A 22,494-nucleotide genomic window follows, 5' to 3' on the forward strand; every position below is an offset into this window, starting at 1 on the left:
AGGTGTTTAACACCTGTTTAAATCACCTTCTGCCCAGTGTATAATGCCAAGCAAAGCATAGCCCTTCAGAGCAGGGATTTGTGGGTTTGGAGTTGTGCAAATGACCAAATGCTGGCTCAAATCCAAGGAGAGGAAGCTAAAGGGTAATTTTCCTCTCCCTCCACTGTTGGGAACATGGGCTCTATGAGTACACAGCTCTTGGGAATATAGGCACTATGTCCCCAGCAGTTTGCTGAATTCCCATGATGCTCCCCTGCATGTCTCTGCTCACACTTTGCAGGTGTTTGAATCTGTGGATGAAGTGGAACAGACTGAAGTAGATGCTCAGCTGGAAGATGGCAAACAAAGCAAGGTCCCCAATGGGACAGTTCCCAATGGCACTTGTTCCCCTGATTCTGGCCACCCCTCTTCCCAAAACTTCTCCATCACATCAGGGTTCTCAGAGCGCAGCTTCAGCAACGAGGACAGTGCCCTGGAAACCAATAAATCCTCGTCCAGCTCCCAGGGAAAGGCTGGTGGGTCTGATGTGCCAGCCTCAGTGGACACGGATGGTGTCCAGCAGGAGAAACTGCAGGGCCAAGACAGCCTGGAAGGTGAATTTCCCAGCGTTGGAAGTGTGGACTTTGTTCCCGTGGGTGAGGGCCCGGCGGGGGCCCTGTGTGACACCGTGGCCCTGACTGTGGTGGAGAGCTGGGCAGACAGTGAGGCTGAGAAGCAGAGCTTGGTGGAGAGTGAGGACAACCTCTCTGAGGAGCCAGAAATGGAGAGTCTGTACCCACAGCTGGATTCCCTGGCTGTGGCTGTGACTGATCTGACCAACAGTGAAACATCTGCTCTCTCCTCCACGGGTGTCACCTACTCTGTAAGTATGGACCTGTTCAGGTGGGTTTCTTCCTGGTTGCTTCGCTATTTCACAGAACCACAGAATCCCAGAATAGTTGGGGTGGGAAGGGACCTCTGAAGATCATCCAGTCCAATCCCCCTGCCGAGGCAGGGTCCCCTGGAGCAGGTGACAGGAATGTGTCCAGGTGGGTTAGGAATGTCTCCAGAGAGGGAGATTCCATGCCCTTCCTGGACAGCTGTTCCAGGGTTCTGCCACCCTCCATGGAAAGAAGTTCTTCCTCATGTTGAGGTAGAACTTTTCCTGTTTAGTTTATGGCCATTGCTCCTTGTGCTGTCACTGGACACCACTGAACAGAGTCTGGCACCATCGTCTGACACCCCTTGGAGATATTCGTATGGATTGATGGGATCCCATCTCAGTCTTCTCTTCTCCAGACTAACCAGGCCCAGCTCCCCAGTCTCTCCTCATCAGAGAGATGCACCAGACCCCTGTGGTCTCCACTGGACCCTCTCCAGTAGTTCCTTGTCCTTCCTCAGCTGTGAAGATCAGAATTGAACACAACACTCCAGATGTGGCCTCACCAGGGCCAAGTAGAGGGGCCGGACTGACCTGCATTTGCCCCGTGCTGATCCCATAGTTGGGTGTAGAGGGGCTCCCACTTCCCACCCAAACTCTGCCCTGTCGCTCCCTTGCCCTTGCAATCCTTTTTTTATTTGAGAGCAAATCAACTTTGCTCTTGTTTTGGGCAGCCAGAGCTGCTGGACATGTACACAGTGAACCTGCACCGCATCGAGAAGGACGTGCAGCGCTGTGACCGCAACTACTGGTACTTCACCCCGGCCAACCTGGAGAAGCTCCGCAATGTCATGTGCAGGTGGGAGCTGGGGGGGTGAAGGGGCTTCCTGGAATTCACCTTGGCACTGGAGCCCTGAACTTTGCTCTGGCTACCGAGTTTTACCTCCTTGACTTCTGCTCCCAAATCCCCTCATCATCCCAGCACCAGGGCTGCTGCTCCAAGAACACAGAGGTTCCCAGACCAAGGTGTCCCATGCTTAGAGGTGTCCAGCTGTCCCTTGACTGCCATGTGCTGGGTTTTTTGGCCAAGGTAGAGGCTGCCTGAGCTGCCTGCACCCACTGCACTGGATTTAGCCTACCTGCTCTCTGGAATATGCCTGGAAAAGGCTTTAACAAGGATCAGCTCACAGAGCCATAGTGCTAATGAGGAAGTACCTGAAGTGCTGGAATGGTTATTGCCTACCCAAAACCCCAGGAGAGAGCCAGACATGGGTCCTTTTTTGAGTGTCTTTGCTGAGTCCCTGTGACTCAGAGCTGGCTGAGTGACACTCACCAACTCAGACCCACTCCAGCTCAGCCTCTGCCTCACGGGCAGCAAAGGATAAAATATTATTACTCATCCTGCAAACATGAGGAGAAGCTGCTGTTCCATCAGCGCTGTCACTTCATCTGACAGCCAAAGCTGGAGATCTCTGCTGAGATTAGAACTTCAGTACAGCAGATTTTGGAAAACCAGTGGGCAGGCTGGAAAAGATCGTTCGCTTGTGCCAGCAGCAGATCCAAGCCCTTTCTGAACACATTTTGACTTGCTACCAAATAAGGGAAGATATCCCTGCAGGGCTGGCTGCTTCCTGGGACACTGGGAATGGGAAGGCAAGGCAGGCAGTATTATGCACGGAGAATCAAGAAATAAATTAACAAATTCCATCAGTCTCTGTCTTTTAACCAATGACCCTACTGTGCTGCGCTTTCCAATTTTGCTTTTCCCTGCACTGATTTTTCCATGCAATGGCCATGGCACAGCCCTGAATAGACAGTCTAGGACATAGCCATGGCAGGGTGTCAATCCAGGACTGTGCCATGCATGCCTGACTTGGAATCTAATAATTTACAGCACAAGGATAACAGAATAAACAGGTGGGATTTCCCCCCTCATCCCAGGAAGGGAGGCAGGGCACAGGCAAAGGAGGTACCAGGCAGTGGCACTTGGTTACCTCTCCTGCTTTCTCACACAGCTACATCTGGCAGCACATTGAGATTGGCTACGTGCAGGGGATGTGTGACCTGCTGGCCCCTCTCCTGGTCATCCTGGATGATGGTGAGTGAGTGGCTCTGCTTTCCCTGTCCCTTTGTGGGATCATGTGGGGTAATCTGCCATGCTTGTGGTGGCTCTTTGCATAGAGGGTCCCATGCTTAGAGGTGGGGAGCAGGATCCCCTTTGTCCTTGGTGCTGTCTGGCTCCCAGGAGCCCAACTTGGGGACAGGGATGTTCCTGCTGCAGGTGGCTGTGGGAGCAGGTGCAGCAGAGCCTGTGCAGCCCAGCAGTGGTGTCTCTCCTCCCTGCACAGAGGCTCTGGCTTTCAGCTGTTTCACTGAGCTGATGAAGAGGATGAATCAGAATTTCCCCCATGGAGGAGCCATGGACACCCACTTTGCCAACATGAGGTCGCTTATCCAGGTAAGGGGTCCTGACATGTGGACAGTGGCTTCTCACACCCGAGGGGGAAAGCTGGTGGTGGGATGGGGGTCTTGGAGGGGCTGAGAGGGTTTCAGTGGTGGGAAGCAGGAGGGGAGAGCAGGGGCTCTAAAGACAGCCTGGAGTAATGTGTGCCAGGAAAGGTGGAGCTGGTGCAGTAGGAAAGCAGTGGGAGCAGAGGGAAGCAGGCAGAAGGATGGCTGTGGCCTCCTGTGTGTACTGCTGAGTTTCCTTTTGCTTTTCTTGACAGATTCTGGACTCTGAGCTCTTTGAGTTGATGCACCAGAATGGGGATTACACTCATTTCTACTTCTGCTACCGATGGTTTCTCCTGGACTTCAAGAGAGGTGTGTGCTGAGACCACCCAGGCTGGGGGTGGGCAGGGTCTGCCAGGCTTCTAGGCTTCTCAGCACACTCTGCAACTTAGTAAATTCCTTTTCACTTTTCCCTGGCTTGTGTGGGGCTGAGTGTTCCGTCTAGATGCAGAACCTGTTTTTCCAGAGCTGCTGCTGAGCCTCACCAGGAGTGTGTCCTGAGGCCTGTGCCACCTGCTGCAGGCCAGAATGTGTCTTCCTACAGGTGACTGACTTATTGCTTCCAGCTGGAACGGGTTCATGTGGGAAGAAGCCTCCCAGCGTGTCTCCCCAGCGCTGCTGTGAGCTCTGTGAGTCAGGATGGTGTGAAGCCATGGCTGGTGTGGTAAGTGCTGGGCTGTTCTGTTCTCAGAGCTGGTGTACGACGACGTGTTTGCCGTCTGGGAGACCATCTGGGCCGCCGCGCACGTCTCCTCTGCTCACTACGTGCTCTTCATAGCCCTGGCCCTGGTGGAAATGTACCGGGACATCATCCTGGAGAACAACATGGATTTCACAGACATCATCAAGTTTTTCAACGGTACAGCTTGTGTTCTGTCAGGCTGAATCTGTGGCAGCTGCTCAGATGTGTGCAGCACATGGCTGGGTGTAGGCAGTCATGTCTGGGCTTTGCTGTAAATGTTTAACACACACAGAGCAGTGTGTGGTTGTGGAACACGGTGGTAGAGCCCTCATGCCCCTAAACAGTTGGGCTCTGAGGGGTCTGGTGGTGCTGGGGGAATCCCCATGCCATCCTCAGCCCTGGCCCACCTGGACATGTTGAAGGGAGCTGAGAATGGAGGTTATGCTTCCTGCTGGCTATCACCATCCTGAGGAGCTCTCCAGAGCCAAGTGTCTCTGTGATGGATGGTGTTGGGAATGTGGGCAGGAGCTCACAGCTTCAGCTCTCACCTGGGGCTCAGATGAGGAGCTGTGGGGCTGGGCCTGCTCAACTCTGACCTCTCTGGGTTCCTCTGTCTGTGTTCCAGAAATGGCCGAGCGACACAACACCAAGCAGATCCTGAAGCTGGCTCGGGACCTTGTCTATAAAGTACAGACTCTGATTGAGAACAAATGAAGGACACAGGGCAGACGAGGGATCCAAAGAGCCGGGACTCCCCTCCGATGCTTCCTCCTTTCTCCTCTTTCTCCAAGTGCCACACCTGTGGAACTCAGGCAGTGGGACACGTGCTGCTGGCTGAGCTGGGAGTACCCTCGGCTCCCCAAGTGCTGTGCCAGGGGCCCCAGCTCAGACCTTCTGCAGTGACTCAACCAAAGATCCGTCTAGGTGTGTGTTACCCATCGGGAGCAGGACCAGGCGGTCACTTCCTGGCCTTGCTGCAGCAGAAGGGCAGCAGGTGTGTGCCCACCACAACTGCCCAGGCATTGCCAGCATCCCAGGGCAGAGCTTGGGGGTGGGGAGAGCAGAACTCCACATCCTTTGTGGCACAGACATAAAGCTGCTTCCTTGGGGCCATTCCTGGCAGTGGGAAGGCAGACAGTCTGTGAGCCCATACAGCACAGGGATGCTGCCATTCCTCAGCTGCTTACCAACATGATGAGGTTCTGCCAGTAACAGGGGGGACTTGGATCACAGAAATTCCTCTTTTGATCTTGTCCCTTGATGCGTTGCATCCCCTTCAGTATTTTATTTTCCAAGGCTCTGTTTTCTCCCTGGGATTTTACATTTTTCCTACAATATCTGAGCACACAACAGTTTCATCTCTGGATGGATTTTCAGAACAGCTCCAAACTCAGCATTGGGTTTGTTGTTTTTTCTGTAACCCTCTCTGAACACTGGGAAATCTGGTCCTGACCTCCTCTGGGAACTCCAGGCTGGAGGTTTTCTTACCTGCCTTACTTTAGCTGCTTGTGGTAGGAGTCTGGTCTCCCTGTCATTCCTTTGCAGCCCCTGTGAGGAGAGGGCTCCTCAGAAGGCAAGTCAGAGCTCCTGATTATCTTGGCTTTCCCTCTGATGATGCCTGTCTTCTCCTCTGGCCATTAAGACCAGCTGCTCAAAGCTCGACAGGGCAAACAATCCCCTTGGTGCCTGTGGGTTTTCCATGTGCTGCCAAGCCCCCTAAGCCCACCAAAAGTCTCCAGCTAGGTCTTGGTGGGCTTCCCCCATTTGTCTGTGAAGAGAAGAATAGCCCAAGGTCTCTGAGTGGTCTTTGCTTTGGGAAGATGCACTTGTGTGGCCACTTTTCCTGCAGTGGCTCCAGTGTTGGGGTTGGAGCCCACTGCATGAAGTGCCTCTCAGCTGCTGTGTCCTCAGCCCTGCAGAGGGGTCGGAGTCATTTTTCAACTCAGGTAAAAACAATACAGGCAAAGGAGAGGTGGGGGTGGCTGGGGGGTCGCTGGGGTGGGGGGGGCTGTGCCGTGGCCATGGGGCAGGCACTGGGTTGGAGCCCTCTCTCTCTAAGGGTACTTTCTCTCAAGTTTTGCTGCAAAAATTTGTGTTCTCCTTCTGTGCAATGTGTGATGTGTGTGTGCTCTCTTCCACTCCTCTGCAAGGGAAGGCCCTGCTCCTGCCTTGCTGCTGGAGTGCTGCCCACAGAAGGGAAGGGGCCCTTCCCTTCTCCCGTGGAACATCTGTCTGTGCTGTTTTGTGTTGGCTTGTGGCACGTGTCAGATGTTGCTTGCAGAAAACAGATGTCAATCTGCACAAGAGAAAACTGCTGCTTCAGGGAGGTTCTGTGGAGCGTGGTGAAGTGGTTTGCTGCTTGAGCAAATCGAGTGGAAAAATGAGCACTTTCTGTATGCTGGGACATGGAGGTCACAGCTGGAAAAGGCAGGGAGAGTGGCACATCCTGAACCTTTGGGGGAAGAGGCTGTGGCAAGGGGGAGAGAAATGGGCAGCCCTTTGCTCCTCATAATCCCAACAGATGTGTACAACGATCTAGGAAATTCCTTGCAGGAGTTTCCTGCAGTAAATCCCCAAAGGGTGCTGGTCTGTAGTAGCTCAGGAAACAAAGAGCTTCAGATCTGCCAGTTCCTGTGTGAATCTTCCATCTTTCCACCAAGCAGAGCAAAAAAGCTCCTGCCCTCTCTCCATCCAGGCTGCTCCTGTTCCTTCGAGGTTCTAGGACAGAATTGTCCTGTGTAACCTGTCCAGAGGGGAAGGGAAGTGCTCTGCCCTCCTCTTCCTGAGGGACAGGAACTGACAGGTCTCCTGAAACACAGCCTGACCAAGCAACATCTCTGACATCTTTGAAGATTCTTTCCTTGGTTTTTAAACAAAAACAGCCAAGAAATTCTGCACAATATTTGCTGTCTGTATTAACTGAGAGTGTCTTTGGGCCGCTCAATAGCAGTGTTTTTTGAATAATTTCTGAGGGGAAAAAAGTATTTATTTATTGATTGTACCTGACTGTGTGTCCTTGTGTGCTGGCGTGTGAATGTGTGCTGTTGTGCAAATGGAGATAGGCATTTTCAATGTTCTTTACAATATCTTGTACATGTTTACCAGAGAATCGTGTCTATATATAATATATATACAGTATAGAGAGAAAATATGTGAATTAAGTGGGTTATTTTTTGAAGGGGGGGTGAGAAATCTTTTGCTTCTAAGAACTGTGTGGTTTCTATAGCACCTATTCCATGATGTGCCAGTCTGTTGCTGGGAGAGTTGTTGTGGTGGGGCAACAGGAAGCTCAGAGCAGAACCACCATCATGACCTCAGCTTGGCTTCATCTTAGTTCTGACTTTAAAACTGGAAAGGAAGAAAAAAAGGAGGAAAGAAGCTCTGGTGCTGAGTGTGCAGGACCTACTCTGCTTGAGCTGTGTGGGGTCTTGTGCCTTGCCTGGGGATTTCCTGGGTGAGAACAGTTGCAGAGTTAGGGTTTGGTGTGTTGTAGGTAAATTGGATAGTCCAAAGAGGAGTCTGTCACTTAATTTAGGACTAAAAGTGTCTGGCCACCCTGTTTGGGTAGGGAGGGAGTGTCCCTGGCCCATGTAGAGCATTGGAACTGAGTCCTCACCAGCCCCTGCTGCAGGCAGAGCCCCATGTGCTGCTCCACCCCAATCCCTACAAACATCAGGAAAACCATTTGCTCACTAAATTCCTGTGAGCACTTGAGTCTGAACATGGAGGTCCAGCTTTGTGTTCCCAGGAGGTCAGAATCAGTCTGTGACAAACCCTGTGCTCTGGCCCTGTCCATGCATGGTCCCAGCTCTGGTTTGGACATCTTTCCCAAGTCTCAGTGGGGGCAGCTGTGCCGGGCCCTCCAGGGCAGGTTCCTGTGCTTGTGGAGACCCACAGCGAGACACCCCCAGGTTTGGGGCTCTGATGCCTATAAACTCCTAAAATGGAAGCAAAAGGTTTGTTGTGCAGCTGTTTGTGGGCATTCTCTGGCCCAGCCTTTCCTGCATGGCTCTGCCCCCAAGCTAGACCACCCTGAGATAAAGCCTTGTGCTGGGGTTCCGACAGTGGGAATTGTGGCCTTGGAATCCAGCATGGATCTCTCCCAGCTGTGCAGCCATGGAGGAGAAGCCTGTCACCAGGGAGTGCTTGTCCATATACAGCAATCTTGTCTGGCTCCTTGGGGGAGAGGAATGTCTCACCCCAGCAGCTCCATGCAGCTGAGCCCCCCCCCCGCAATGGCATTGTGAGCTGGGGACTATCTTTAGCCTGTTGTTGGTTCTGTGGGACCAGGCACTGGAGCTGCTGTGCCTTAAACTGACAGAGGGCAGGATTAAATTGGATTTTAGGAAGAAATTCTTCCTGGTAAGGGTGGTGAGGCCCTGGCACAGGTTATCCAGAGAAGCTGTAGCTGCTCCATCCTTGGAAATGTTCAGGGCCAGGTTGGATGGGGCTTGGAGCAACCTGGTCTAGTGGAAGGTGGAAGGGGGTTGGAGTGAGATGAGCTGTAAGATCCTTTCCAACTCAAACCATTCCATGCTTTCTGATGAGACTGCTGCGTTCTTCCCTGGGGTGCAGCAAGGTTTGCATCCCACTTCCTGCCAGCCCTGTTCTCAGCTCTGGGTCGCTCCAGAGCTGAGCCTGAGGAAAGATGTGCTCCACAGGCTGAGCTGTTCAGCTCCCGTCACACCTCACTGAGCATCCGCAGAGCTGTGGGGTTTGGGGTTTATCTCATGCTCGAGCTGCTCTGCTCAGATAATCTTGGTGTGTTTAAATCCAGTGAATGTTTGTGTCCTGGCCCCGCGTCCCCCTGAGGGAGTGACTAATGGATTCTCTGCCTGCATTTGAGCTTTCTGCTGATGCAACCTTCCAACGAGCTCCCAGTACCCATCTCATACAGTCTCTTTAGAAATTGTCTTTGTTCCTAAAATGTGTGATTTTTCTAGGAGTTTTTCTCTTGCTGTGTTGAGTCTGCTTTGCTGTGAACATTTTTCATGAGGACTGAGAGGGTTTTTTACATGGCAAATTCTTGCTGCCTCCCTGTCCTGCTCTCATCCAGCCCCTGACATGGTGAACATCCCTTAGCTTATCCAAATGCACCTTGTAGTGCAACTGGAGCCAGCAGTGGAACTCCAGGTGTCAACCATTGTCACTGATGAGTGAAAAACAGGCCAAGGGAAGGGATGCTCTTGATGTGGCAGGTTGGGATCACAGATCTGCTGGGAACCCATCCATGGGTAAGCTGAGCCCATCCCCAAATCCCACCCTGGAGACATAAGCCTTGTGGCCAAGAACAATTTATGGAATGAGATTCTTCCTATTCTTTGTTCTTTGTTTATTTGTTACATATTTTACTCTGCCTGCCTACTTTCCCTCTCTTTCCCAGTTTATCCTGAGTAGCTGCCTGGTCCCCTGGGAGCCACTGTGGCCAACAGGTTTCAGAACAGGGATGGGACTAGTTTTGGGATTCTCATCACCTAAGTTTGCTATTGAAAATATCTTATAGTATCTTAAATCACTGCTCTCTATGGGCACTGATCTTCAGCCAATGGGAGCCTCTGAGCCTTTGATCAGCAGGACCAAAATACTTTTCATGTCATCAAAACCTCTGTCTTATTTTTCACTCCATTTGGGATTTTCCCCAAGTACCCAGCACTTCTGGGCACGTCTTCAGCATTTTACTATTGTATGAGCACAAACTGATAGAGAAAGAGCACAATGTAGAGATGGAGTGACAACTTTCTAGCACTGTGGAAGGGTTGGAACTCTGCAGAAGCTGTGTCAGAAATTCCTGTAAAAGTTTTTTCAGATACCCTGAAGTAGATCAAATGTTCCTCTGATCGCACTCACTGTCAGTACCCTTGTTGCCTGCCCCAAATAATCCTATTTCACTGATTAAGGCACCTGAATTGTCATGGTCCCCAGTGACACCATGTTTCTGTTCTCTGGTGGCTGTGTGGGCCACAATTGAGGCTGTTCTGGTGCTGTTCACATAGCTCAGTGTGTGACTTCCTTCTGAACTTTGCCCAAATTCTGAACTTCCCAGGGAATGTTCACTGCTGGAATAGCCATGGAAGTCTTCTAATGTGTCTAATTTTAGATTAGTGATACCTTAAATTCCCATTCAGTAGTTGAATAACTTCCTTTTATAAATGGATTTTGCACATGGAGGCTGAGCAGAGCCCAGACAGAGCTGCAGGTGATGGTCCCTTCTCCATGGTGGCTCCTGAGCCATCAGTAGTAGGACATGACTAGGAGCAAGGGCACTTTGCATCAGCTCTTTGATAAGGGGGGAAAAGCGCCACTTATCCTTTTATTTTAATCAATTTATTTTTTTAATCAATGCTAAAATTTAAACTATGCACAAGATCTTAAGTACATGGAAGTTTTAGGAATGGGTGTGGCTTTGCTGCCAAGGACGATAAAGAATTGAAAATCCTGATCCTGGATACTGAGAGAATAAAGATTTCATTGTCATGGCTATGTAAGATTGACTGAAATTCTCAGAAATTCAGTTTCTCCTTGGAGAGTAATTCCCAGGAGCCAGGGAAGGAGAATCTATTTTCCCAAACAGAATTAATGAAAACTCTTGTTGAAAATCCAACAACCTCAGACCCACGATTGTCACTTCCCTTGTGCATGGAGTGTTCTGGAGAGCTGGGCAGGGTGAGTGGGTGCCACAGCCATCACAGGGGGACACACACCATCCCAGGCTCTTTGGGACAGGGAATTGCCCCTCAGCGCAGGGATTTGAATGTATCTGATGTCCTGGCATTAGACTTTTCTGTTGCCCTACACTGAATTGCTGCTTTTCTCTGTTTTGATGCCATTTTGGTCTCTGGGAGTTGCTCTATCTGATCTTAACGAGCACTTACAGCTTTTAATCTCTTTGTAGAAGTGCTGCTAATGTTCTTAGATTATCTGAATTCCACACTGTGGTATAATATCTGTTTTATATTATTTTATTCATGCTTTTGGTTTTTTATGTAAACTGTTCCTTATTGTTGTTCAGAAAGAAAAATTAAAGCTCTATTCTCTATGGTTAATGTATTTTCCAATCAATAAGACCCTGGTTGTTCTTTCTGCCTGCACAGTCCCTGGGAAGGGAGCAAACAGGGATATCCTGAAAAGGGAGCACCCAAAATGCTGCTTCTGCCAGCACTGAGGGTTGTCTGTGCTGCACCCAGAGGTGCTTGTTTTGGGGGAACAGTGGGATGCTGAGTGCTGTTATCCTTGTTCTGAGATCCAGGTCTCTGTCTGGGGGGGTGATGCCAGATTCCACAGGGCACAGGGTGTCCCGCGTGTTGTGCCCAAGCATCTCTGTCATGGGCAGGGGGAGGGTGAGGGTTTGCAGAGGCATGACCAGTGCTGGAAAACCAGCCCTCCACATCCCTTCATATCCCAGCATATCCCCCACTGCCCTGATCTCACTGGGAGTGGCCCTTTCCTGTGACTGCCCTTTCTCAAGTTCAGAGCTCGAAGCAGCTCTACACACCCTGAGCCCATTCCAGAGCCAGCCCTCTGCTCTACAGAAGGTGAAGAACAGCTCCACTGTGTCCCAGAATCCCAGAGGGCCCTGGCACAAGGACAGCCTGGAGCTGGGACACGGTGGTGATGGTTTACAGCTGTGTGTGATCCTCCACTGCCAGTGGAGGATGTGGAAGGCAAGGAAGTGCTCTCTGAACAGGACCTAAAAATGACCTTGGACTTGATCTCATTCACTTGCCTTGGTATTTCCTGGATCGATCTCCAGACCCTTAAACTGGCGCTGATAGGACTGTCTGTGGAGCAGACAACAGGAGGGATAAGCTTTCCATTAAAAAACATGACAATGAGAGGAGAGAGGGAGGATGAGCCACCCCTAGGTCCCTGCCACTGCTCAGGGCTGGCACTTGTCACCCCTGTGGACTCCAGAAAGTCTTTGGGTGCTTGCAGGGCTTCCAGCTCTCCCCAGGGTGGGTGTCGTATGTGGGAACAGGGAACATTCTTAACCCTGGGAATGCCCTCAGCCACCTTTCATCAGCGCTGTGCTGTCTGTTCCTGCACTGGGGAGTCAGGAGGGATGTACAGCACCCCAATGTCAGGTTTAAACAGCACCAAGTTTAACTGCATTTCTAAAAATGGGAGTGCAAGGAAGAATGGATGCTCATTCCAGATTCCTACCTCTACATACTTATGAGAAGAGGCTTAATTAAATAAAGCCTGGTATTTAATTAATCCTTAATATGTTTGCTTCTTGGGGCATGTTTGCTCTAATGGCCTAGCCCCAGTTTCCAGTGCAGGCTGAGGGTTTGCAGGGAGCTCACAGCTCAGAACTTCAAAAGCTGATGAAGACACTCCCCAAACATGCAGCATTTGCAAAATGTCAGAGTGGGATTCAGCCAGCCATTGTGAATGTGTTAATCACTGATATTAATTGGCAATCTAATCACCAGAGGCCAGGTCCCCAAGGTGCCAAAGCAGGAATGCTCTGCGTTCCCTGTGGGGAGAGGCTGGCAAAAATCCTGCTGTTCAGATGGAGGAAAGTAAATGATCCTAAAAGTGAATTTCATTAATTTTTAACTGGGGATACTTTCTTACAAAAGCAGATATCCTGAGGTAGTGCTTTGAAGTGCACGGAAATTTCCATTGGAGTTGCCACCTCCATGCAGCAGAGGAGACAGCAGCCGGAGCAGCTCTGGAGAGGCTGCAGCTCTGTGTGTAGTGCAGGAAGGGAAACAATTCCAATCCCTTGCAAACAAGGGCTCTTCAGGAGATGTCCACTATCAGCAGAGTCAGAAGATGGGAGCTCCTCCAAGGGGTGGTGTCAGCCCCATTACTTTCCATAGACAATTTTGATCCTCTCCACTGTGAGCCGGAGCCTTCAACTGCCCATTCGACCGTAGTGGATGAACCAGTTCACTGTGACATGTGCCAGGGCAGCCCAGCGGTGGCTGGGTGGGATGGGGGGCACTGGGAGCTGTGCTGGTGACCCCAGCTGTGAGTGCTCGTCCTCACACACCCTCCTGCCAGGCTCAGGCGCTGGCAGCTGGGGAGGACCTGGAGTATTTATAGCCTGTTGTTAACATGCATGAATGGACATGCTGAATCCTGGCACACACAGAGGACTTGGAGGCTGAACATCTGCTCAGGTGTCCTGGCAACACCCCTCGTACCTCTGCCTTCTTAAGGTGTTCCAGTATTTCAGAGAGGCTTTTTCCAAAGGAAAATAAAGCCAAAAATACAAAGGTCAACCCATAGCTGGGGGTAGCAATACCTGGGTTGATCCTGAAGAGAGTCCCAGTTTGCACAGACACCACTACCTGACTCTGCCACAGCCTTGGGTCCCTACCCAGCCCAGCAGCATTGGGAGCTGGAGGACTGTACAACTGGAATGGACTTTGGCAGCCTGGGCGTGGGAGTCTCATGGTATCAGAGTGGTTTGGGCTTTAAGGAAGGGACCGTAAAGCTCATCTCTATGCCCTGCCATGGGCAGGGACACCTTCCACTAGCCGAGGTTGCTCTAAGCCCCTTCCAACCTGGCCTTGGACACTTCCAGGGATGGGGCAGCCACAGCTTCTCTGGACAACCTATGCCAGGGCCTCACCTCACAGGGAAGAATTTCTTCCTGAAATGAAATCTAAACCTCCTCTTTATCAGCTTAAGTTCTCCTTTTGCTCAGTTTGAGTGCTGTGCCTGAGGTGGAGCACTCTGTGCTCTGGCATTTTCAGTGAGCTTTTGGTGTACCTCACAGCCATGAAAAACAAGTTCAGATCCAAGAGACAACAGAGCTGGGATGTGTTAAGCCAGTCCTTAAGCACAAGGAAGTAGCGTGCTTTTTCCTGGAACGTTTCTCAGGAAGAGAAAGCATTTCTGCAAGGCCTTTAGCAGCCATGCTGGAATGACATGTGAGCACTCAGAAGTTATCAGAGAGCTCTTAGATGTGATAGTGCATGCAGTGAGATCATCCATGCTGGTTCCGTGGATTTGCTGAGCAGATTCCAGAAGTTCAGCAAGGCTGTTCCTCGGAAGATGCTGCTGTCACTGCGTGGGGCTCAGGGTTCAGGGCACGGTCTCTGCTTTAGTGATCTGACCTGGCCCTTGGGTGGATGAGTTTGAGCTTTTTTTAGTTCAGCAAATGGAACACGGATCCTCGGCTTTATCACTGTGACTAAGGACGTGTTGTTGTTGGCGGAGTTACAGGAGTGCGCTGAAATCTGAGTCACTCTTCTGCTTGGGAAAACAAAAGCAGACTCCCAGGGAATCTGCATCCCTTTGTTCTCCCCACAGGCCCCCATGCCTGACCGTGTCCCTGATAGTGCTGGGACCGGGATGGGGCCGTGTCCTCACCCAAACCAGCACAGGCAAAACCACCAGAGATTGTATAATTGGCCAAAATCCCACACCCACTGGTTTTTATCTCTGATGCAATAAAACCTCTGCGACAGTGCAATCTAACAACCCCTTCCTACTGGAGAGCATTATACATACAAATTTGATGCTCAATTATCCTTGTTTTTTTGTCAAGGATTTCTTGGCTCTGGCTGCTTTTAGCAGCTGATGTTTGGCAGGCTCTGCCTTCCCAAATTTCTCCTGTCTGGAGGAAGAAGTATTTTGTGGACACCATGGTATAATCCTACAGGTCCTGTCGGAGCGATGATGCTCCTTCTAGGGCCTGGCAGAGCTCAGCCTTCACAAGGGCACAATGGATGCTCCAAGACATCGGAATGTGTGTTTTACAGACTCTTCCCTTTAAACCAGGATGTTCTCTCCTGTGTTCCTTCTCCCAGTCCTGCTCCTCAGTCACACTTGGGGGTGGGAGATGCAGCAATGGGAGTCCTGTGGCCAGTGAGGTTTTATTGGGAAGGCAGTGCCAGGGCTGTGCCCTCCCTGTGCTCTGAGCCAGGATGCTCTCTGTAGCTCTGTACTGATTTCCATTGTGGATGAAGAGGAAGAGGTGGGAAAGAAGCTTTTAAGGTCTGCTGCTGTGGTTGTGATGGGGAGTGGGAGGATTTCCTGCTTTCCTTTTTGTGGATTATCTATAGTGGGCATGAAGCACCTTCCTACAGTGCTCAGTGCCTGAAGAGTGTGGAGAGCTCCTGGCTGGTTCCTCCTGTGGCTTATCCTGAGTCGTCATGGATGGTTTTGGCTCTGGTGGGAGCAGTTCTCTGGTGGAGCATTCCAAGGCAGGACACTGAGGTGCCTCCTACTGAGAGCCAGAGCACTTCAACTCCATGTAGGCCGGGGAAGAGCAGTTCCCCTGATCCAAACAGAGTATTTTTGAATACACCTCCACCTCTTCAATAACAGGAGCAACTGGCTCAGCAGGAAGAGATGGAGACTGTTTGTGGCTGGAACAAAGGAGGGGATCCTGCCATTGCAGCCACTGTGGTCAGGCAGAGGTGGGACAGGAACAGCTGTTCACCCCCATGGCAGCAGAGCAGGGGTTGTGGGGTTTGCCTGTGACCTCCCCACCCGTGTTTGCACCTGCCCTGAGGTTTGCAGGTGTGTGACACGGATGTTTGGCAGTGGCTCCATGTGCCATATGCAATTAACCCATTTCTCCACTGCAGGGCACTGACAGACTGTGCAAGAGGAACCAGATCATGGAGCAGCCCTGCTGGTGCACAGAACATTCACTGTTATTCACTGTTTTATGTTTTATGCAATTCTTAGCTTAGTTCTGAAGAGATCCCAGCCTGAGAGTTAATTGTATGGTGGAGAGGAGAGACAGGGGCATTACTCATCTGAGAAGCGGAGCCTTTTGTTTGAAAACTTCTCATAGATAAGGGGCCTGTCATTTTTTCCAAGTGTATATGGCTGCATATCATCACACCAGCAGCTCTGGTGGAGTCATAAATCAAAGGGTCAAAGCTCAAATGTCTGTGAGGTGGGTCTGGCAGCGTTAGTTCACTATTGCCCTCCACACTGCAGAGTGCAATTACAGCCCTAATTTGCATACGTGGGGTAGGGTCTGGAGCACCAGGAGCAGCTGAGGGAGCTGTGGGGGCTCAGCCTGGAGAAAAGGAGGCTCAGGGGGGACCTTCTTGCTCTCTTCAATTTGCTGACAGGAGGGTGGAGCCAGGTTGGGGTTAGGCTCTGCTCTGAGGGACAAGGGACAGGATAAGAGGGAATAGTCTCAAGCTGTGCCAGGGGAGGTTTAGATTGGATATTAGGGAAAATTGCTTCCCCAAGATGGTTGTCCAGCCATGGAATAATGGGCTGCCCAGGGCAGTGATGGAGTCACCATCCCTGGAGGGATTTAACAGACATGTTGATGTGGCGCTTGGGGACATGGGTTAGTGGTGGCCTTGGCAGTGCTGGGGGAACGTTGGATTTGATGGTCTTAGAGGGCTTTTCCAAACCATAATTCTATGATTCTAAAAGAGCCAAAGTGGTGGATGGCAGTGGGGTGGCAGTTCTGCCCTGTTCTGGAGCTTGGGTACAAGGGATGATTGTGACAGCCAGGGGGGTTCCTGTCATTGCAGCACTGCAGGTCCCACGGTTCCCGCTCTGTGCTGACTCCGCACTACAGCCATTCCCTTTCCCACATGTTTGGGATGTCCCCAGGTCAATAAGAGCTGGGTGAGGGTGAGGATACAGCCCCTCTGACTCTGCACTGGAGGCTGGTGGAGCCCAGGCCTGCTTGGAGCTTCTGCCTCTGCCCCCGAGCGCTGCAATCCTGCCGGAGCAGCTCCTGCCCCAGGCCTGCCAGGGCTTGAACCATCCACAGTTTCTGTGGCCACTTGGAAGTTCCCAGGTCTCATCTCCCCAGGCATTTGCAAAGGCACAGCAGAGGCTCCTCCTCAGACAGTGGGAAAGGAGGCAGCAGCTTCTTGGGAACACGACTGCTCTTCTTGAAGTCTCCATTTGAATGGAACTTCCTAGGGGCTGTGGAGCCTCTGGAGCCTGGCTTGGCCAGTTCTCTGCCTCTGTTGCTGCGTGTAGGTGTTTTTGTTTGCCATTAAGCGGCTCCTGAATAACTGATCAGATGGTTTCATTGCTCTCCAATACTTGCTGAAAGCCCTGTTTGCTGGAGCAGGGGTTCCCAGCCATGGGTGGAACAAGAACCACTTCAAAGAGGTGTAAGAGGCAGTAACACCCTCTTTGCAGAAGCACTGATCCGAGCCACCGGATCACTCTCATCCGTAAAGGAGGTGCCAACTGCCAGCCACAGCCTGAGCTGCAGGGAGGGTGCCGAGGGGGAAAGGTGCACGGTGGGTTGGGTTATGGCTTGGCTTCTGGAAAAGAGAAAGGCAAATGAGTCATGGAATTGGGATCCCTTTGTGTGGTGAAGATAAAAGCGTTGTTAAGGTGGGGAAAACACCTATATTATCCTGATTTGGGAGCAAGGGGGGTCTGTGGGAAAGGGATCTTAATTTAAATGGGATGTGGGTGTATACAACGAGGGAGGGGATAGAGGAGATGAGGCGAGCTCTGTACTTCTGAAGCTGTTGCAGGGCTGGGTGCTTTTGCTGCTGAAACCTTTCCGCTGGCTCCCATCCATGCACCTGCTCAGAGGCAGGTCCCATGCACCCGTACGGCTCCCTTGGAATGGGGCATGGAGAGATCCATCAGCTCCATCGGCTCAGGACCCCAATGCCCACAACTGACAGGAGATTTGGGCTGGTTAATGGCAGATGGGGGAGTTCCCCATGGAGGGCAGGGATGCAGAACCTGCTGCCTGATCTTTCCAGGTCCTGCCAAGAGCTGGGATGAGGACATGGAGCTGCTTCTCCCTGTGCCATGGCATGATCCCAACCCGCCACTGCCATGCTCACCGTCAGCCGGGCTCTCCTGCCTCCTGACATGAGTCACGGCCTCGCCGCCCTCGGAGCCGACCTTGGACTCCTCTGTCAGGGAACCACACCTTTGGTAACGACAAAAAGCAGCATTTGGAGCGTTTGAATTGCCACAGCCACGGCACAGAGGAGGTGCCCGTGGGCAGATCCAGTGGCTTGGGTGCCGTTTTCAGGGGGGGACTGGCTGAGGAGAAACGTTCCCTGTTCTGAGAAGAAACATTCCCTGGTCTGAGTTGCAACTGTTCACTGGTCTGAGTAGCAAATGTTCCCTCTCTGAGGGGGTTCTCCTTGGTCTGAGGAGTTATGCTTTCTGAACTGGGCTCCTACAGCTCCCAGGCTACAATGGCTGTGCTGCCCTCAGGGGTGACAGAAGAACAGTGGTGGGCTGAGGGGATTATTGTTCACAAAAATAGATTTGTTACCCTGTGTGCAACAAGCCAATAATGACACACTTGAGGGAGACACTGATTATTTATTTCAGAGTTGTGCAGCCTGTGTGCTCGATGGTATTCCACAAATCCAGCACACCCCACCGGACTCTCCCTGCTGTTATTTATACACAGAAATTCAATAACTTTCCAAGTACAGGCCCTCTATTAGGATTGGTCAGTAATTTCCATACAAGTTATGTAACCCCAGTTAAATTCTATGTATGATCAGGGAAAGAGTCTTCACTTGGGCAAGGTCTTTTTGACCTGGAGGTGTGAGTTTAGTATTATAACGAACATAGTCCAACTATAGGATATATGGACCTTGACTATTTTGTCAAAGTAGCAATGTATTCACAGACATACATCCACATCTTGATTTACATACTTAAAGCTTGTTAGTTCCAGGATGCCTTTGACTAAGAGATGCAGCTGCTGCCTATTCCACTGATTAGAATCACAGAATTGTTAGGGCTGGAAACAGATGGGTATCTGGAGATTATCCAATCCAACCCCCTACCAAGGCAGAGTCACCTGGAGCAGGTGACACAGGAACTTGTCCAGGTGGTTTTGGAATATCTCCAGAAAGGGAGACTCCACATCCTCCTTGGGCAGCTGTTCCAGGGCTCTGCCACCCTCCATGGAAAGAAGTTCTTCCTCATGTTGCATTTTAGTTTGTGGCCATTGCTTCTTGTTCTGTTGCTGGCACCACTGAACAGGGTCTGGCACCATTCTCTGACAGCCCTTGGAGATATTTGTATAGATTGATGGGATCCCCTCTCAGTCTCCTCCACACTAATCAAGCCCAGCTCCCCCAGCCTCCCCTCGTAAGGGAGATGCTCCAGACCCTTCATCATTTTTGTGGCCTCTGCTGGACCCTCTCCAGTAGCTCCTTGTCTTTCTTGTAGTGAGAAGCCCAGAACCGGGCACAGTAAAATAATCTTGTCACATCCCATTTTACACCCCCTTCCCCCCTCCAGCCGCTCGCCCTCAGGACGCGGGACCGGGACTCGAACCCGCGACCCCCGCGCGGAGCAGGTGGAGCGGGGCGGGGCCAATCGGACCGCGCTGTGCGGGGGGAGCCCCGCCCCGCGCCCGGACCGCGCGGTCGCCATGGCAACAGCGGCGCTTCCCGCGGGGCCCCGCGGCCGCCGGGGCGAAGGGGCCGGACCGGCACCGGGGCGGGACATTCCCGCCTCCCTCCACCGCCTCCCGCCGCCTCGCAGCCCCTCACCCTGGGGAACGCGGAGGGACGGACCCCGCCCCGCCCCGCCCCGCCCCCGGCCGTGCCCGGCCGCCGCTCGCCGCCGCCGCGGGGGAAAGGCCGCTGCGCTCCCAACTTCACGCAACTTCCCCGGTGCGGCGGAGCCGGCGCAGCCCCGCGCCCGGTTCTTCCTGCGGGAGCTGTGGGTGGCTTGGCTGGGTAAGTGGCGGTGGGGAGCCCATGGTGAGAGGGGTAGGACAAAGGCGGCCGGTGCTCGCTCGCCCTTGGGGCCGACACGGGACCACCCCCCGTGTGCCCGGGGCTGGCGGGCAGCGCGGGGCGGGCCCCCGGGGCGCTCCCGTGCCCGCGGGTGCCCGCGCTGCTCCCGCATGGCCCCGCGCCCAGGTGTCGGACCCCTCGCTGCTGCTTTCTCACTGCGTCAGAGCCAGGGCTCGTGTCCCCGTGTGCTAAAAAGAGGTAAAAAGCCTTCCCCCTTCTGTGCTTTTAATTCAGCGGCTGGAGGTGAGGATGGGGTTGTAGGTGGTTTTGGTGGCTGGTGGGGATGATGCGCTGGTGGTTCTGGGGATTTAGAGCGTTATTTTGTAATCCAGGAGGGCTGCAATTATCTGTTCCTCGCTGGATTAGGGATGATAATGTGCTTGGAGGTCTTAAATGGACAAATAAAGATGTTATCCCCCCTCCTCCCTCCCCGGTTTACAGCCATGTGGCTGCTCCTTGGGCAGAGCAGGAGGGATTCAGGCATTCCTGACAATGGTATGTGACTCCTTTATGCCTTGGATTTCAGGAAATATGTTACCTGCTCTTTAAAACTACTTTTAAGTGCCAGTTTGAGGTCATCACACTGGTTCTTTTTAACTGGGGATGTGCATATCGTAGAATCCTAGCATGGTTTGGGCTGGAAAGGATCCTAAATCTCATCTCATCTCATTCCACACCCCCTGCCATGGGCATGTATTTTTATTTTGAAGGCACTAGGGTGGACAGATTTGTGTTGTTCTCGTGTTACTCAGCTCATTTGTCCGTTTTTCCTCCCAACTCCAAGTGATTTACATGTGCACAGAGGGACGTGGAGTTCTGCTTCTGTGTGGAATTACTGATCCAAAAGATCACGTGGAGGTCAGTTCCCAATTCCCTGAATTTACACGGAGTTCTGCGCTCGGATTTGGGAGGGAACAGCGCCGGGATTCTGAATGGGAGAAGCTAATCTGTGAAATCCCAGAATTTCCTGTATGGTGCTGTGTGGAGTCGGGTGGAAAGCTTTGCCTTCCTGAGCCTGTCTGCAGCATTGTTACTGTTCTTGCCTTTCTCCCGTCTTGAGGTGGGAGATTAATCCCGTGGATTCAGGTATTGACTTGACTTCTATTTCTGTGGCGTAATCCGTGTGATTCTGATTTGTGTGGGGGGAATGGGATTAAGGGAAATCACAGTTGGCAGATGGCGGAGCTCCTCTGTGCCATTAGGAGAAATCGTAACCTTTGATTATACCTACAGATCTGATTCTCTGGAGTTTGGCAGTAGAATTACATTCCAGATCAAATATTGCTCGTGATAAAATACCGGGATCGCGTTAAAGGAGCTGCAGCAATTGGTGTTTTGTCCAAACTGGTGCTTTACTCCAGGGTGGTAATTGCAGGCAATTTTCCCGGTCGGCTGAGAGGTAAACTCTGTTTCCAGGGTAACTGGGAAGTTGTTCAGCTGCTTCTGAGGTACTTTTAGCCAGAACTGAAGGTTGTTGGTATTTTCTTTTCCTTGTCTCTCCTCCGCAAACCAGAAGGATTTGCATCTTTCTAACAACCAAATGAAAACGGGAGTTTTCTTTGTTTCCCTGTGACGTTGGCAGGGTGTGGTAGGGAAGCAGACAGTGTGTGGCAGAAATGCTAATAAAGTTGCCTGGCAGCTTAATCCAGGTAAAGATTTTCTCAAAAAAAAAAAAAATCTTTCAAGAATTTGTAAACTTTTTTCCCCTTCTTTTGGGTTTTTTGTTAGGCTTTTCTTCACTGCATGCTATGCCTTTTCTGTAAAAAATGTCAAGGATATTTATTAGCAAGTAAAGCTATAAAGCCTTTATACTTTAGAATAGTTAAAGAGGTAGTAATCCTATTTAGCTAGAAGTTGTAGCGTGTAATTTCATTTTGATAGGTGTTTAGTTTATTGAAAATAGATATGTAAACTTTAGTCTGTTTCAAACAATGCCCTGAGCTAATTCCAAGCTAAATGTTTCCTTTCCAATATATAGAAGACTTAGAATAGAGTGGCTCTGGAGTGTCACAGTATGAAAAGTCCCTAAAAGAAGACAAATTCTAGGACTGTGTCCAACTCAAAGACTCTCGTTTGTCATTTTTTGCTGTCTCATTTTATATGTGGCAGTAAAGGACATGCAAGGCCCCAGCCCCAGGGTTGTGCTCACGCTGCAGTTCTGGAGCTGCTGGTCTTATGGCAGGAGAAAGGGCAGAGTACCTGTCTGTGCTCCTCCTCACCTGGATCTGGACTGATGAGATACCCATGGATTCGGAAAATTTCCATGCCTGATGACGAAGCAGTTTTTCCCTCTGCCATGCTGGGGCTTTGTGTAGCTGCAGTTTGTTTTTTGGGCTTTTTAAATTCTGTTTTCAGCCACGTGCAGCTCTGTCACCTTGGAGGCTGATTGAGCCCTTGTGTGTGCAGACTCCCCCAACAGTGGCAATATGCTTCCTGAAAGCCTCATTTCTCCCAAAAGGAAAAAAAACCCCAGTTATGACTTGGAAATAGGTTTTATTGAAAGAAGGAATTTCTGACTTTATGTTTGAGGAGTTTACCGGTCCTTCCTGCCCAGTGGGCTCAAGGTGACGTTCAGACCACATGTAAAAGAAGCAAGTCCTGACCAGCAGGTCCCAGGTGGGAGGTGGATGGAGAGCTCTGGTATTCCTGCTCCTGGGATTCTTTGCACAGCTCTGTGATTTTGCTTGGGTGTTGTCCTGGACTCTGCTCCATTCAGCAGTTCTGTTTCTCTGGCTACTAGATAATTTTGAAAC

General features: G+C 51.3%; 2 protein-coding genes across 7 annotated transcripts in view; both read left to right on the plus strand.

The window, feature by feature from the left end:
• SGSM1 (small G protein signaling modulator 1) overlaps positions 1–8,433 on the plus strand; it is a 36,698-nt gene extending 28,265 nt beyond the window's left edge. For all 4 annotated transcript variants that reach the window (XM_027652155.1, XM_027652151.1, XM_027652152.1 and 1 more), the window contains 7 exons: positions 281–862; positions 1,594–1,718; positions 2,875–2,957; positions 3,208–3,317; positions 3,586–3,682; positions 4,062–4,229; positions 4,678–8,433. In XM_027652155.1, coding sequence (XP_027507956.1) covers positions 281–862; positions 1,594–1,718; positions 2,875–2,957; positions 3,208–3,317; positions 3,586–3,682; positions 4,062–4,229; positions 4,678–4,766 — 1,254 coding nt within the window. In that variant the 3' untranslated portion in view covers positions 4,767–8,433. The remainder of the gene's footprint in view (positions 1–280; positions 863–1,593; positions 1,719–2,874; positions 2,958–3,207; positions 3,318–3,585; positions 3,683–4,061; positions 4,230–4,677) is intronic.
• Positions 8,434–19,425: 10,992 nt separating this feature from the next.
• KIAA1671 (KIAA1671 ortholog) overlaps positions 19,426–22,494 on the plus strand; it is a 70,831-nt gene continuing 67,762 nt past the window's right edge. The window contains exons 1-2 of one of the 3 annotated variants that reach the window (XM_027652255.1): positions 19,426–19,681; positions 20,526–20,599. The gene's annotated coding sequence lies outside the window, so the exon portion shown is untranslated. Of the gene's footprint in view, positions 19,682–20,525; positions 20,600–20,641; positions 20,828–22,494 lie in introns of those variants that run through there. The other 2 variants (XM_027652254.1, XM_027652256.1) reach the window with 2 other exon arrangements.

Source organism: Corapipo altera, unplaced genomic scaffold (assembly GCF_003945725.1).
Source record: "Corapipo altera isolate COAL_440 unplaced genomic scaffold, ASM394572v1 67, whole genome shotgun sequence".
NCBI lineage: Eukaryota > Metazoa > Chordata > Aves > Passeriformes > Pipridae > Corapipo > Corapipo altera.